This window comes from Rhynchophorus ferrugineus, unplaced genomic scaffold (genome assembly GCF_030347505.1).
Source record: "Rhynchophorus ferrugineus isolate W39M unplaced genomic scaffold, kcgeb_rfMv2 rfM7, whole genome shotgun sequence".
Lineage (NCBI taxonomy): Eukaryota > Metazoa > Arthropoda > Insecta > Coleoptera > Curculionidae > Rhynchophorus > Rhynchophorus ferrugineus.
In genome coordinates this window covers 12,369,172-12,383,646 of record NW_027472586.1, presented here as the reverse complement: position 1 = coordinate 12,383,646, position 14,475 = coordinate 12,369,172, and the positions used below count along the sequence as shown (strand labels likewise).

Here is a 14,475-nt window from a genome sequence, read left to right as displayed (position 1 = left end):
ATTTGCTCACTTCTTGCGTCTATGGCGATAGCAGATCCCGAGCAAGTTACTGGTCCAAAAAGAGTTGGTTACCAAGGGACCATACAGTTGGCGAAAATAACATCTTCCAGAAAACATTGGCATCTACACAAACTTCTTTTATCATTTCTTATAGATGGGGATTGCTTCAAGTAGCAGGTAAATTGAAAAGTCCCCGGCTTACAACATACATGTAGGCAAAATTATTGCTTTTATCCCTTCAAGGGTGATACACTGATTATAGTGACCCTCCAACTTGTCGATACAATTTTTGTAGTACGATTTTCCTTCGCTTCAAAATAGGACTCGGCGATCACCTCTTCATTCGACGAAATTTTTTTCCCTGCGAACATTCTTTTGAGATCTGAGAACAGGAAATAGTCGCTGAGGGCCAGATCTGGAGAATACTGTGGACGAGGAAGCAATTTGAAGCCCAATTCATAGAATTTTGCTCGTTTTCAGTGACTTGTGACACGGTGCATTATCTTGGTGAAGCAGCACGTTCTTTTTCTTCAAATGCGGCCGTTTTTTAGGCGATTTTGTCCTTCAAATGGTCCAATAACGCTATCTAATAGTCGCTATTGATGGTCCTTCCTTTTTCAATGTAGTTAATTGAAAATTATTCCATGCGTATCCCAAAATACAGATGCCATAACCTTGCCAGCCGACTGTTGCGTTTTCCCACGCTTAGTTCATCGTGTGCAGACTACACGGATGACCGTCGATTGGACTTAAGAGTAAACTGATGAAGCAATGTTTCATCTATTGTCATATATCTATGCAAAAACTCGGGTTTATTACGCTTGATTATTTTCAAACACTGCCCCGAATCATCAACTCGTCGTTGTTTTTGGTCAAAAGTGAGTTCGCGCGGCACCCACTTTGCACAAAGCTTTCTCGTACCCAAATATTCGTGAATGTCTGCTATTTCATTCAATTTCAGTTTACCGTCGTTCAAAATTAATTTGTTTTTCTTAATTTTTTCGTCGGTAACAACCTCTTTTGGGCGTCCACTGCGTTCACCGTCTTTGGTGCTCATTTCACCATGACTAAAATGAGATGGAGAAAAAATACCAAAGAAATTGGAGTGTCTCAATGATATCAAATTACTGTTGGACGCTTCAGATCGACCCTCCAGATTCTTCCTATAAGTGAAAATATATAAGGAGGAGCCTCACTGGAAAAATAGCTTTTAGTGTATGCTATTGGCGGTATGTTATATAAAAATATGTGTTGGTAATGTGTTCTTGTATATAAAATAATATATCTCAAGGCAATTCTCTTTTATTCTAATGTAATGATTCATTTAACATAGCTACACAAAAATCACAAAAGAAACATGTCGTCTAATGACAAAAAGTAAGTAATTTTCGAACTCAATACATTCGAAAACATAAAGATTACATCACAAAACATAGACAACTCTAGAAATTCTTCTAGCAGATACTATTACTAATTCAATGAAGCCATTCTATATATAGAAGATCATTTACATCCTAATTTGCTTTTCTTGTTTTAGAAAAAGTGTGTTATTTATGGTGACGAAGAGAGCATCCTCCAGGAAATATTAATATCTCTAAATAAAGTTGATGATACTATTTATAGAATCACTTCCTATGGACGGAGATTATTTCAAATGCAAAGTTTCAAAGTTTCCATTCAAATTGTTTTTATTATTATTATTATTTAATTAATACATTGCTACTAGTCGTTTCCGTCTAACCTATTTGTCTTTATGATAACTTAAATCTAGGTATATAACTAGGAGGACCCATCGGCCCTAACTGAGTCTCTGGCGAAATAATGTTTATACATGTCGCTGCTGTATTTTTTAATATATGCACCTCACTACACAAGATCAGATGGTTTGATGCTTTTGAGTCTGTGTCCTGTTCTGGTGGTATCTAGAAGTTGCAATATTTCTATATTCTCATAAGAATGGACTCTTTCCTCATGCACCCTTGCAATTCTCTTGATTTCTTGACTGATTGTGGGTATCTGAAGGTCTCGATGTAGGTAATCGGTCCTAAAGTATTTGGGTGCACCCACAATACCTCTCGGGACTTTGTTCTGAAAAATTTGTATTTTATATATGTTACTCTTTGCAGAACATCCCCATAATTGAACTCCGTATGTCCATATAGGTTTTAGTATTTGCTTATATAATAACAATTTATTATGTACTGATAATTGTGATTTTCTTCCAATTAGCCAGTACATTTTCCTATATTTCAATTCCATTTCTTTTCTTTTCTTCTTTATATGTTCCTTCCAGCGAAGTTTTACAGCAAGATTCATTCCGATATATTTAGCGTTGTTGCTATACGGAATAATAGTAATATTTATTATTATTGATGTTTGTACGGCCTGTTTATAGGTAAACTGAATATTTACAGATTTACCTTCATTAACACTTATTTTCACTTAAGAGAAAAGACGAATAAAGGTGTTATTGTCGAACAAGGCATTACATATTTGACAGATCCTCAAAAAGAAAGATAGATTGCTTTTAAAGAAGCCATAGACGAATTTTTAGGCAATCATAAACACCGTAATTATAAATAATTCGTCAAAAGAATACTACAAGCATATCAAGCTTTAGGTTGCTTAGTGAGTTTAAAAGTACACTTTCTTCATTTCTACTTCTTTCTACTAATACTTTCCGGAAATTTTGGGAGATGTGAGTACAGAGTAAGATGAACGATTTCAGCAGAACAATAATGAGATGAAGAAAAGATACCAAGGAATATTAGTGTAACAATTATAATATTTATTTTACCTATAATTCATACTTTTCACGCGTATAGTCTGTCGTTAATTTTCTCTGTTAGGTCACAAATAATTATATAAACAAATCCAGGAATAACATAAACATAAAATTAAGACAAAAATTACTATAAGAATGTGAAGATGTATGTTTAGATTAAAAAAACAGAAAATATCCTTATAATTAAAAATACATCATCATTTTCCCTAGGTAAACAACATCCAAGGGTCGGAATTATAAGTCGATAAACCGTGATATCATCACAATAATGTACCTCAACCACCATTAGCTCCTTGCGACGTTTATAACCACCCTATTCGCCTGGTTCAGTTCTATCGATATTTATAGGTATTTTAAAAACTCGATAATCTGTTTTTAGTCAAATAATAATATCTTTTCAATCAATCAATCAATGTGATGTAGGAATGGGATAAGAATTCAATTTCTTAAGAGATAAGATGATTTAGAGAACACAGATAACAATAAATTAAAAATGATGAAGCTTGAGCTTCAGGCCTAGGATTTATTTTACAATATATAGCAATGGATACTATAACAATGTCATTGCTTTATAGCACTGCTTCAACCCTCAAATATAGAATAGGATGTGCAATTTCTGCAATTTTAAAATTTAATATATTCTAAAGCTATTGAAGTACTTAAAGAGTCATTGAAAGAAAGTGGTTACCTTACAAGACCTGCAACAATGGTCACTCCTATATGGCAAGATACGTCAAAGATTCGATGTTATTCTTTTAATGTTTATGTTGTAAGGTTTCGTCTATATTAAAATACGAATAGATGGATTTAACAGCCAATAAATTACGAACATTAATGTATTGAAATAATGAAACAGACTTTATTTATTAATACTCATGATGTGTTTGTATTTTATTATACTAGTGGGATCAATACACTTTCGGTACCGCAATCTAAGCAACAATATAGCAATTTAATCGCCTCCAGTCTAACTACAACGCTAGACCAACATAAAAAATATTTAAAATTACTGATGTGTTTATTTGCAGCAAAACGTCGTTTTATTGAAAAATACTAATAGACGGCCACGTATGCGATACACGAACGATGTATGAAGACGCAGATGGTAAGCGGGACATCTACCAAGTGGGCTTAGACGAACTAACATCTTTACGATAATTGACGTTATTGACTATGAACAATTTAAGACAGACGATATCTGGGAGACCTCGAAAAGATGGCATTGTCATTAAAATTCCTCTAATAACGCACCTTGAACAAATATCGTTCATATAATTTCGCTAATTATCATCGTTGGCCTAGCTAAATGACAGTGCACCGGAGAAACAAATGACCGACCGCGAACAAAAGAGTTTCGCCGATATATATCCAACGTATCGACTTTTTTAGTATTCAGAAATGAGAAATAATGCCGCGTCTTGTCCGGCAATTTAATTAAATATGAATCGTTCATTAGGGAAAATTGTTATAATCCACATAATAATTGGTTGAATGGTAAAATGACCGTCTTACGGGTTTTATACATATTTCAAGCAACTAAACGTGGAAGCAGGCTGAATTATTTCGAATTGTAACAATGATTTTCCGTTTTATAATCGGTAAGAACCGAATAAAATGTTTAAACAGATTATATCCCTTCTCAACATCATTATTTAATGACATATAGTAACGTTCTATGTTCCATGAGGTTTAAGTGAATTTAAGAATGAATTTCAAACGTTATTTTGACGAAAACCATATTTATACTATCCCTGTAATGAAAAATAAATTACATTTTTTATTTATACCAAAATATTTTAAATTTTTTTTAATAAACATATTAAAAAACCTTAGTTTATTTTAAAAACAATAAATTATTGATTCATAATGTTTAACATGTAACATGTTTTTATCATATATTTTATAAACACGCTTAGAATATATAAAAGCAATCTTGGCAAATAAATAAATACCATTGGCTCTGGTGTTGATTATTTTTAAAATTACATAATAGCATTTTATATGTTTATACGTATGTTTTGACAGAAAACTATATTGGCTAGTTTGCTGTAGTGTGCGTTGAGAAACTGATAACATGTGTGGGATGTATGTGAACATGTGTTTATTTCAAATAATATCATATATATACGTTAGGCACTGATCTTAATTATTATATTACAAATTGTAAATATTTTGCACTATATTTGAAGTATTTTTTACCGAATTGTACTTTATATTATTGGTATCAAAAAATAATAAGACGGTATTGGTGCTGTTCATTATGAATTCTTTCTAAGAAGATAAATTGTCAACAAGAGGCCGGTAATTGGTTTGATAAGATATTTTCGCCAATAATTCAACTAAAATTCGCTTGATTTAGCTCCTAAACTCAAAAAGTCGTATCTAGGATATTGTTTTCGCGTGGATTGACAATCTATATAAAGGAATCGAAGAGAACCTTGAATGCCACTTCAGATAACATTGTATCGAAGACTAAAAAGGCAGGTTTTACTCAAATAAGATTATGTAGAAGGCGTCGAATTAACTTTATAATAAATACTTGGTCAATGATTTGATTATTTTACCACAAGAGTAACAATCATAAAATAAGAAAAAATAATATTCTCCAGTAATCTGATAATGTTTATTTAAATTTAATGTTATAAAATATGTTAATTTAAATGTTATATTTTGTCTTTGTGTTCCATGTATTGCTAAGAATAAAATAATGCTGTTAAACACTTTTGGAACAGTAAGATTTTTTATAGTGTTGTTTTAATTTTATAAAATAACATTTCTGAATTTAAATTTCTCTAGAAACATATATATTTCTAAATTCTAAAAATAAACTACCTAATGATGTACGGTATTGTTTTAATAAACATGATGAAGCCAAATATCGATTTCAAAATTGTTTTATTCATATATTCCTTTTAATATATAAACATGTTTTACTACATTTATTAGCCCTTGTAAAAATACTGTATATTTATGTTCAGTGGTGTAGTAATTTAAACTTATCAAATCTTGTTAATTATTGAAACTAATGGAAATTAGGGAAAAGCAATCTTGGCAAATAAATAAATACCATTGGCTCTGGTGTTGATTATTTTTAAATTTACATAATAGCATTTTATATGTTTATACGTATGTTTTGACAGAAAACTATATTGGCTAGTTTGCTGTAGTGCCCGTTGAGAAACTGATAACATGTGAGGCATGTATGTGAACATGTGTTTATTTCAAATAATATCATATATATACGTTAGGCACTGATCTTAATTATTATATTACAGATTGTAAATATTTTGCACTATATTTGAAGTATTTTTTACCGAATTGTACTTTATATTATTGGTATCAAAAAATAATAAGACGGTATTGGTGCTGTTCATTATGAATTCTTTCTAAGAAGGTAAATTGTCAACAAGAGGCCGGTAATTGGTTTGATAAGATATTTTCGCCAATAATTCAACTAAAATTCGCTTGATCTAGCTATTAAACTCAAAAAGTCGTATCGAGGATATTGTTTTCGCGTGGACTGACAATCTATATAAATGAATCGAAGAGAACCTGGAAGGCCACTTCAGATAACATTGTATCGAAGACTAAAAAGGCAGGTTTTACTCAAATGAGATTATGTAGAAGGCGTCGAATTAACTTTATAATAAATACTTGGTCAATGATTTGATTATTTTACCACAGGAGTAACAATCATAAAATAAAAAAAATTAATATTCTCCACTAATCTGATAATTTTTATTTAAATTTAATGTTATAAAAAAATGTTAATTTAAATGTTATATTTTGTCTTTGTGTTCCATGTATTTCTAAGAATAAAATAATGCTGTTAAACACTTTTGGAAAAGTAAGATTTTTTATAGTGTTGTTTTAATTTTATAAAATAACATTTCTGAATTTAAATTTCTTTAGAAACATATATATTTCTAAATTCTAAAAATAAACTACCTAATGATGTACGCTATTGTTTTAATAAACATGTTGAAGCCAAATATCGATTTCAAAATTGTTTTATTCATATATTCCATGTTTTAATATATAAACATGTATTACTACATTTATTAGCCCTTGTAAAAATAATGTATTTTTATGTTCAGTGGTGTAGTAATTTAAACTTATCAAATCTTGTTAATTATTGAAACTAATGGAAATTAGAGAATGCTAGTTCTTGAGATAGTGTGCATATATTTTAATATGTTTTAACATCCAGACATTTATTATTTTATATAAAGCTATGTATCAAACGAATATTGAATAAAATATTGAATTTTTTTACTATGGTATGAAACAAACATGATTAACTTAATAAATTGTGGTCGAATTTCGACTATAAAGTGGTCACCAGTTTATACAAAAAATGTGTAGTATTTTACTAAGAATTCTGGGGACAGACAATTCTAAAAAAACATTTGTAATATCTGTGTTCAAACTTTAAGAATACTTTTAAAAAAATACTTAGTATTTAAATAAACATTCAAAAGACTGCCAATGAGAAGAGATGAAAGGGAACTTTGTATTAAATTAATACAAATTAAAAATATAAATAAATAAACGTTAGTATTTTCTATTTCTTACAGGAATATAACAGTTGAATTGGTTAATTTTACATTTAACGTGTATTTTTAATGATTCTGAAAAAAAAAACACTGTATTGAAATAAGAATGCAGTAAACTGATAATGGCTTTATTATTGTAAATTAGTTTTCTTTATACTTGGTCTTGTGCCGAAAGTTTATTATATTTCTACATATACATATTTCTTCATAAAAGAACATGAAAAATGAAATGCTACATTCGCAGGGGTTTACTTGCGAAAAAGTCACTTATTTTCCTGAATTTGATTTATTTACCGAAGTAGAGCAACAAGTGGAGAGAGAAAGTCTATCTTAAGAATTTTATGAAATATTCCGAAATTTTATTACATACAAATTTTACGTTTTGTTGTTTATTTTTATTTACTTTAAACTGAAAGATATTTACAGTAAGAGAGACTCTGGAGACTGTAACGGGCTATGAAAGAATGCAACAAGTGAGACTTACCATATCGAATGCGGTTGAAGAAGCGAACTTCTCTGGCACCACCACGGCGGCGCTCTGGTGCACCTGGCGGACGGCCTGCTGGTGGTGCTGCTGGAGCTGTTGGTTCTCGAAATAGTTGATCTCCGTGTACCGATTGACGATCAGCGTAGACGGGGCGAGGGGTGGCAAGTTAAACGCGGCGGTGGCACATTGGCCGCAACCACAGGGGGGAGCGGGCGCGGCTTGAGCAACGGGGGGGTAACAGTCGGCGGGGGGGACGATCGAAGGGCAGAAGGGTACTAAGTAGGGATATTGGCTGGGGGCGCTGAAATAATACGTCGTGGTGCCGATTGCAGATCTCCGTACGGGAGAAATGTTCAGGATTGTCTTGAGATTGTCACGAGATGTATATATATATAAATAGGATTGTCTTAAGTTCTGTTCCGACTAAGCTTATCTAATTATATAAAATATATATATATGATATTTCTTAAAATTGAACTATGTTATCGGTTCGTGCGGTGGAGACAGCATCCACCGCGTATTTCCCCGTCTTAATTAGCCTAACAAAGTTGAATTATCCTACTTACGCGCTAAGATTTGGGGGGTGGTTGGGGTACAAGGGATTACTTATCGTCTAAGAATACTTATCGAACTAGTTTCTGATTGTCGTTAGATTCAATTCTTGGACAAGACGCCTTGGTGTGTCGTCTTCGTCTTCAAACAAACGAACGGAATGATAAAAATCAACGGTGACGCGCGAACTGGGTTTAACCGAGTTGCCGGTCTCTCTAATTTAACGTTTAAATCCCTAAATGATGGTTCTGCTTGTCGTTTTGTACTGGAAACCAGGAACTGTGGTGTGGGCCAGCGAAAAGAAGAACGAGGTGAGAAGCGAAGACGAGAACGAGCGTGACACACGGTTCGGGTGGACACGGCTCGGCGTAGACTGACAGACGAGACAGATGTCGCGGGATCGAATTACTCTTTTCTTGTTGCGGCTGTTGCGATTGTTGATGATGTTTGTTTTTCGTTTCGGTGGTGGTTGATGGTTGGCGATGGCGATCGGTATGGTGGTTGAAGAGTGAGTGAGTCGTCAAGGAATATAAGAAAGACGGGACCGCCGCCGTACTGTGTAGCGTTCGAGCCCGGACTGGCGGCCGACCGGCCGCTAAGAGCGGCGTCGACGGTGCGGAGAACGAGGATGACGCGCAACGCGCGGATCCGCGCTCTGCCCCCGAGACGCGCGCCTTCCGCCGACAGGTGAGAGGGGAGCGCGGGGATGGGGGGCGGGCGATCGCTCCCCCCTTCCGCCGCCGCATCCCCCAGCGGGTCCGACCGCCGGGTGCGGGACGAGATGTGGATCGGCGAGATGGGACTCTCGTTCGGGGTGTCGTGGCTGGTCGTTTGCTCGTTCAATCTGCGGATACGCGAGCAGAGTTCGTAAAATGTGTCGTTGCACTCGTATACTAGTATCACCAAGAAAACCATCATCATTCTCTTATAGTTATATCGGCTTGCTATTATAATGAGTACAATGACAGAAGCACAAAAATATTGACTTATAATAATAATATAAGATACAAATCTACCATATAACATGTCAATTGAAAAGTCCCCGGCCTACCACAGTAAAACATTTTTTTTTTGGCAAAATTAGTTTTTTTTTCAACATAATTCCCTTCAAGGGTAATACACTGACTTCCACATTTTCGATACCATTTTTGTAGTACGATTTGTACTTTGCTTCAAAATAGGCCTCAGTTTCGACGATCACCTCTTCATTCGACAAAAATTTCTTCCCTGGGAGCATTCTTTTGAGATCTGAGAACAGGAAATAGTTGCTGGGGGGCAGATCTGGAAAATAGGGTGGATGATGAAGCAATTCGAAGCATAATTAATGGATTTTTGCCATCGTTTACACTGACTTGTGACACGGTGCATTGTCTTAGTGAAGCAGCATATACTTTTTCCTCAACTGCGGTCGTTTTTCAGTGATTTCGTCCTTCAAACGGCCCAATAACGTTATGTAATAGTCCGTGTTGAAAGTCCTTTCTATTTATAGGTAGTAAATGAAAATTATTCCATGCGCATCCTAAAATAGAGACGCCATAACCTTTCCAGCCGACTGTTGCAATTTCCCACGCTTTGGAGCGGGATCATCGTGTGCAGTCCACTCGGATGACTGTCAATTGGACTTCGGAGTGAAATGATGGATCCATGTTACATCCATTGTCACATATCGACCATAAAATCGGGTTTATTACGCTTAATCATCTTCAAACCCTGCTCCGAATCATCAACTCTTCGTTGTTTTTGGTCAAAAGTGAGGTCGCGCGGCACCCACTTTGTAAAGGGCTTTCTCACACCTAAATATTCGTGATGATGTACACGTTCAGATAATATCTTTAGAATGTCTGCTATTTTATCCAATTTCAATTTACGGTCATTCAAAATAATTTTGTGGATTTTTTAAATGTTTTCGTCGGTAACAACCTCTTTTTTGCGTTCACTGCATTCACCGTCTTCGGTGCTCATTACACCACCTCTAAACTTAGCATACCAATCTTTGATGATTGATTTTCCTGGGGCAGTGTCCGGAACCTCGGCATAAAGAAAAGTGCTTGCATCAACTGTATTTTTTCCCTTCAAAAAGCAATATCTTATCAACACGCGAAATTCCTTTTCATTAATATTTTCGCAATAACAAAAGTTGCTTTATTACATTAACCACTTGTTACCATAAATTCTCACACATATATTTGCTGTTGGTGAGTATCACTAAAGCTGGAAAGTACGTTTGAATCGATTTGGCTATTTTTGGTATTCAAATATTTACAGAAATCCAAAGAATGTTTATATGGGGATAAAACTGTGAAAAAATAGTAAAAATAACTTTTCTGTTTTGCCTTACAAGGTGTCAGTGCCACTGTAATCAACAGCTTCACTATCAGACACAAAAAAAGGCGGACGAAAGTACAGACGATACTTCCAAATAATTTCAGTACAGTATCAACTGTCCAGAGGGAGCAGCGATCACGCCCATCTTCTTGGTCTTCTCTCTAACAGGAAGCTGTTATATCGCGCGTCTGATACGCTCCTGATTACGACGACTGTGAGTTTAAGTTTCACATAATGGAGTAGTGTGTGAGACGTCTAGATATACAGGTTTGGTTTATATTAGAATAGATTTAAACCTTCAATATCGTTTCGTGCGTATTTCGTGAAATTAAGTATTTTTAAGTCAAACAAATATTTTTGTTATTTCAAACCCTTCACATATCATAACTTAATAGGTCAATTGACATATTCCCGGCCTGACATATAGATGACACTACTAGAATTAAATCTTTATGTTTTTTAGTTAGCCTTAATCGTCAAAAGACGTGTGTATAAATTTAACAGCTGTCGGATCATTAGTTTTTGAATACTCAGAACTTTTGTTATTATGAAAAAAATTGATAAAATGGAATTCCGCGCGTTGATAAAATATTGCTTTTTGAATGGAAAAAACACAGTTGAAGCATAAACTTGGCTTGATGCCGAGTTTCCGGACACTTTCCCAGGAAAATCAACCATTAAGGATTGTTACGCTAAGCTTAGACGTGGTGAAATGAGCACCGAAGACGGTGAACGCAGTGGACGCCAAAAAGAGGTTGTTACCAACCAAAACATTTAAAAATCCACAAAAATGATTTTGAATGACCGTAAATTGAAATTGAATGAAATAGCAGACACTAAAGATATGAACTGAACGCGTATATAATATCATTCACAAATATTTAGGTATGAGAAAGCAAAGTGGGTGCCTAGCTAGCTCACTTTTGGCCGAAAACGACGACGAGCTGATGATTCGGAGCAGTGTTTGAAGATGATCAAGCGTAATAAGCTCGAGTTTTTGCGTCAATATGTGACAATGGATGAAATATGGCTCCATCATTTCACTCGGAAGTTCAATAGTCATCCGAGTGGACTACACAGGATGAACCTACTCAAAAGCATGGTACAGTCGGCTGGCAAGGTTATGGCATCCGTAATTTGGGATATGCATGGACCATCAACAGCTACTATTACTTAGCGTTATAGAACCGTTTGTAGGACGAAATTGCCAAAAAACGGCCACATTTAAAAAAAAAGATAGTGCTACTTCACCAAGACAATGCACCGTCTCACAGGTCAGTGAAAACGATGGCAAAATTCCATGAAATTTTCGTCGATTGAAGAGGTGATCACCGAAACTGAGGCGTATTTTGAAGCAAAGGATAAATCGTACTACAAAAATGGTATCGAAAATTTAAAGGGTCGCTATAATGAGTGTATCACCCTTGAAGGGAACTATGAAATGATAAAACGAATAAAAAAACCTAATTTTGCAAAAAAATGTGTTTTACTATGGTAGGCCGGGGACTTTTCGATTGACCTGCTACGTACACTATAGCGTGCAAATGGAAGACATTCAAATATATAAAAATAACTAAACGATAAGAAATAAAATTAAAAATTATATTTTTATATTTCTCCAAACGGTTTATCATTATTCAAACGAAATCTGGGCGAACAAGCCGCTCGCCGCGTAGCTATTAAAGCAGTACAAGAAATGCTAAACAAACCTGACGTAACATCTAAAATAAACCAAAATAAATCGTTCACATAGCAGGACAACCAGGGCCTTGTTAAACTTTGAACTACGAATGGCTTAACTTCTGGATTTGGAAGTTCTCGGAACAGTTAGGAAGTTTTCTCTAACACCAACAATAATTTGTTCTGATATAGGCCGAAATATATTAGATTTATAAATGCGTACTTTGATGGCTACTCGAGAAATAAAACTGTACAAGTTTCAATAACATTAGCTAAATAATTATATGCAATTTAGGTGTTTGGAAAAAGGCAATGTCGTTTATTTTCATATTTTTTTAAGTGAATTTAATCATAGACATTTCAAATCCTAACCTATAAGTTACGTCATGTGACTGTATGCCGCTGGTAATTCCTTTTCGATGTTTTCTAAAGTGATCACAAGTGTAAGAAGATACTCTCAACTTGATGTAAAATAAAGGAGGTTGATTTATAAGACAATCATAAAGCCAATTTGGACCTATGGGGTGCAAATATGGGGTTGTACTAAAAATTCAAATCAACTAGTCATACAACGCTGTCAAAACAAGGTTCTTGGATTGATTACCAATGCCTATCGCTACGTAATCCACCAAGAACTGCACGATGACCTGGAAATCAAATGGCTTTGCGAAGTTATCTAAGATTTAGCCTTGAAACAAGAAAAAAGATTACTAAATTATACTAACTTGGAAGGAATACAACTGGACAGCGCACAGGATGTCAGAAGTTTGAAGCGAACCAAGCGATCCGAACTTATATAAAGTGTAAATCTTTTCTATAAACTATAGCTTAAGTTAATATAATTTTATAATTGAAGAACACATATTACAACACAAATGAAATGTAGTAATAAATTAATTTATAATTAAAATTGTACTAAGCGTATCTAATAAAGATGTTAAAAAAATATTTTATTAAAAATTTAAGGGTAAATTATATGGCTCAGTGAATGGAGGTAGGACGAAATTAAACAGTTATTGTTGCATGATGTGACCGATATTTATTGATGTTATATAAATATGTGAAAAATACAAGTGATTAAACAGGAATGGTAGCGGTAAGATTGCGGCTTGGGCAGTCTAAATTGAACCATGGTCAGTGACCGAATGAATGAAATTACCCTTCAGTATCGTGTTCTAGTTTGCGCTGTTGGCACCCCGCCCGTGTAATTTGGTGACCGTTAGTACAATTCGATATGCCTCAAGGTCGCTACAATATGTATATGAACACAATTTGTCTCTACAGTGACTTAAAATTAGGTATTTATCTAAGAAGACCCACTGCTCTTTACTTAATCTTTAATAAAATGAAAGCTAGTATCACTATTCAGTATTTTTACCAATTGGTGCACTTCACTACACAGCTACATAACATCACACGGATCCCTTCAACCTGCTTCCTAGTTCAGTATTATCATAGAGTTACAGCACTTCAGTTCCACATGGAAATGCAGTCTTTGCTAATGTCTTGTTGCGAATCTCTTAATTTCTTCTATGACCAATAATCTGAAGGTCTTGGTAAGTAATTGTTCCTGTACTATTTGGATACATCCATAATATTTCTCAGGGCTTTATTTTAAATACTTGTATTATGTTGATTAGTCCCAGAATATCCTCATAACTTAATTCATTTGGTCAATATAGGTTCTAGTATCTAATCGTATAGAAGCAACTTGTTATATACTAAATTCCAGTTCTATTCTCTTTGATATGCTCATTCTAATGAAGTTTTGCGTCAAGATTCATCTCAAGCTACTTGGGATTTGAATAGTTTGGTTCTAGGTAAATTCAATATATACTAATTTACTCTCGTTGGTTTTTATTCTACATGTCCGGGTTCATTTATTTATAGTAATTTTAAACTATTGGGTCCAATAGCAAGTATCGCAGTGTCCTCAGTAAATGTCCCATAATAACATTCTCTATTTGTGGTATGTCACATGTATGGAGTAGATAAATAGCAGAACCCAAAATACTGCCGTGCGATAAGCTGCTTTTGTTTTTTCATTGTTGATTAACCTTCTTCTAGTTTAATTCTAAACATACTGACTG

At 34.3% G+C, this 14,475-nt stretch overlaps 1 protein-coding gene across 5 annotated transcripts in view; it reads right to left on the bottom strand.

Annotated features, from left to right (window-relative positions):
* The window catches only part of heph (polypyrimidine tract-binding protein 1 heph), a 953,472-nt gene that overhangs the window by 467,033 nt on the left and 471,964 nt on the right, over positions 1 to 14,475 (bottom strand). The window contains exon 1 of one of the 5 annotated variants that reach the window (XM_076409830.1): positions 7,826 to 8,239. The exons of the other annotated variants lie outside the window; for them this stretch is intronic. Within the exon in view, the coding sequence (XP_076265945.1) occupies positions 7,826 to 7,828 (3 nt within the window). The 5' untranslated portion in view covers positions 7,829 to 8,239. Of the gene's footprint in view, positions 1 to 7,825; positions 8,240 to 14,475 lie in introns of those variants that run through there. 5 annotated transcript variants of the gene reach the window in all.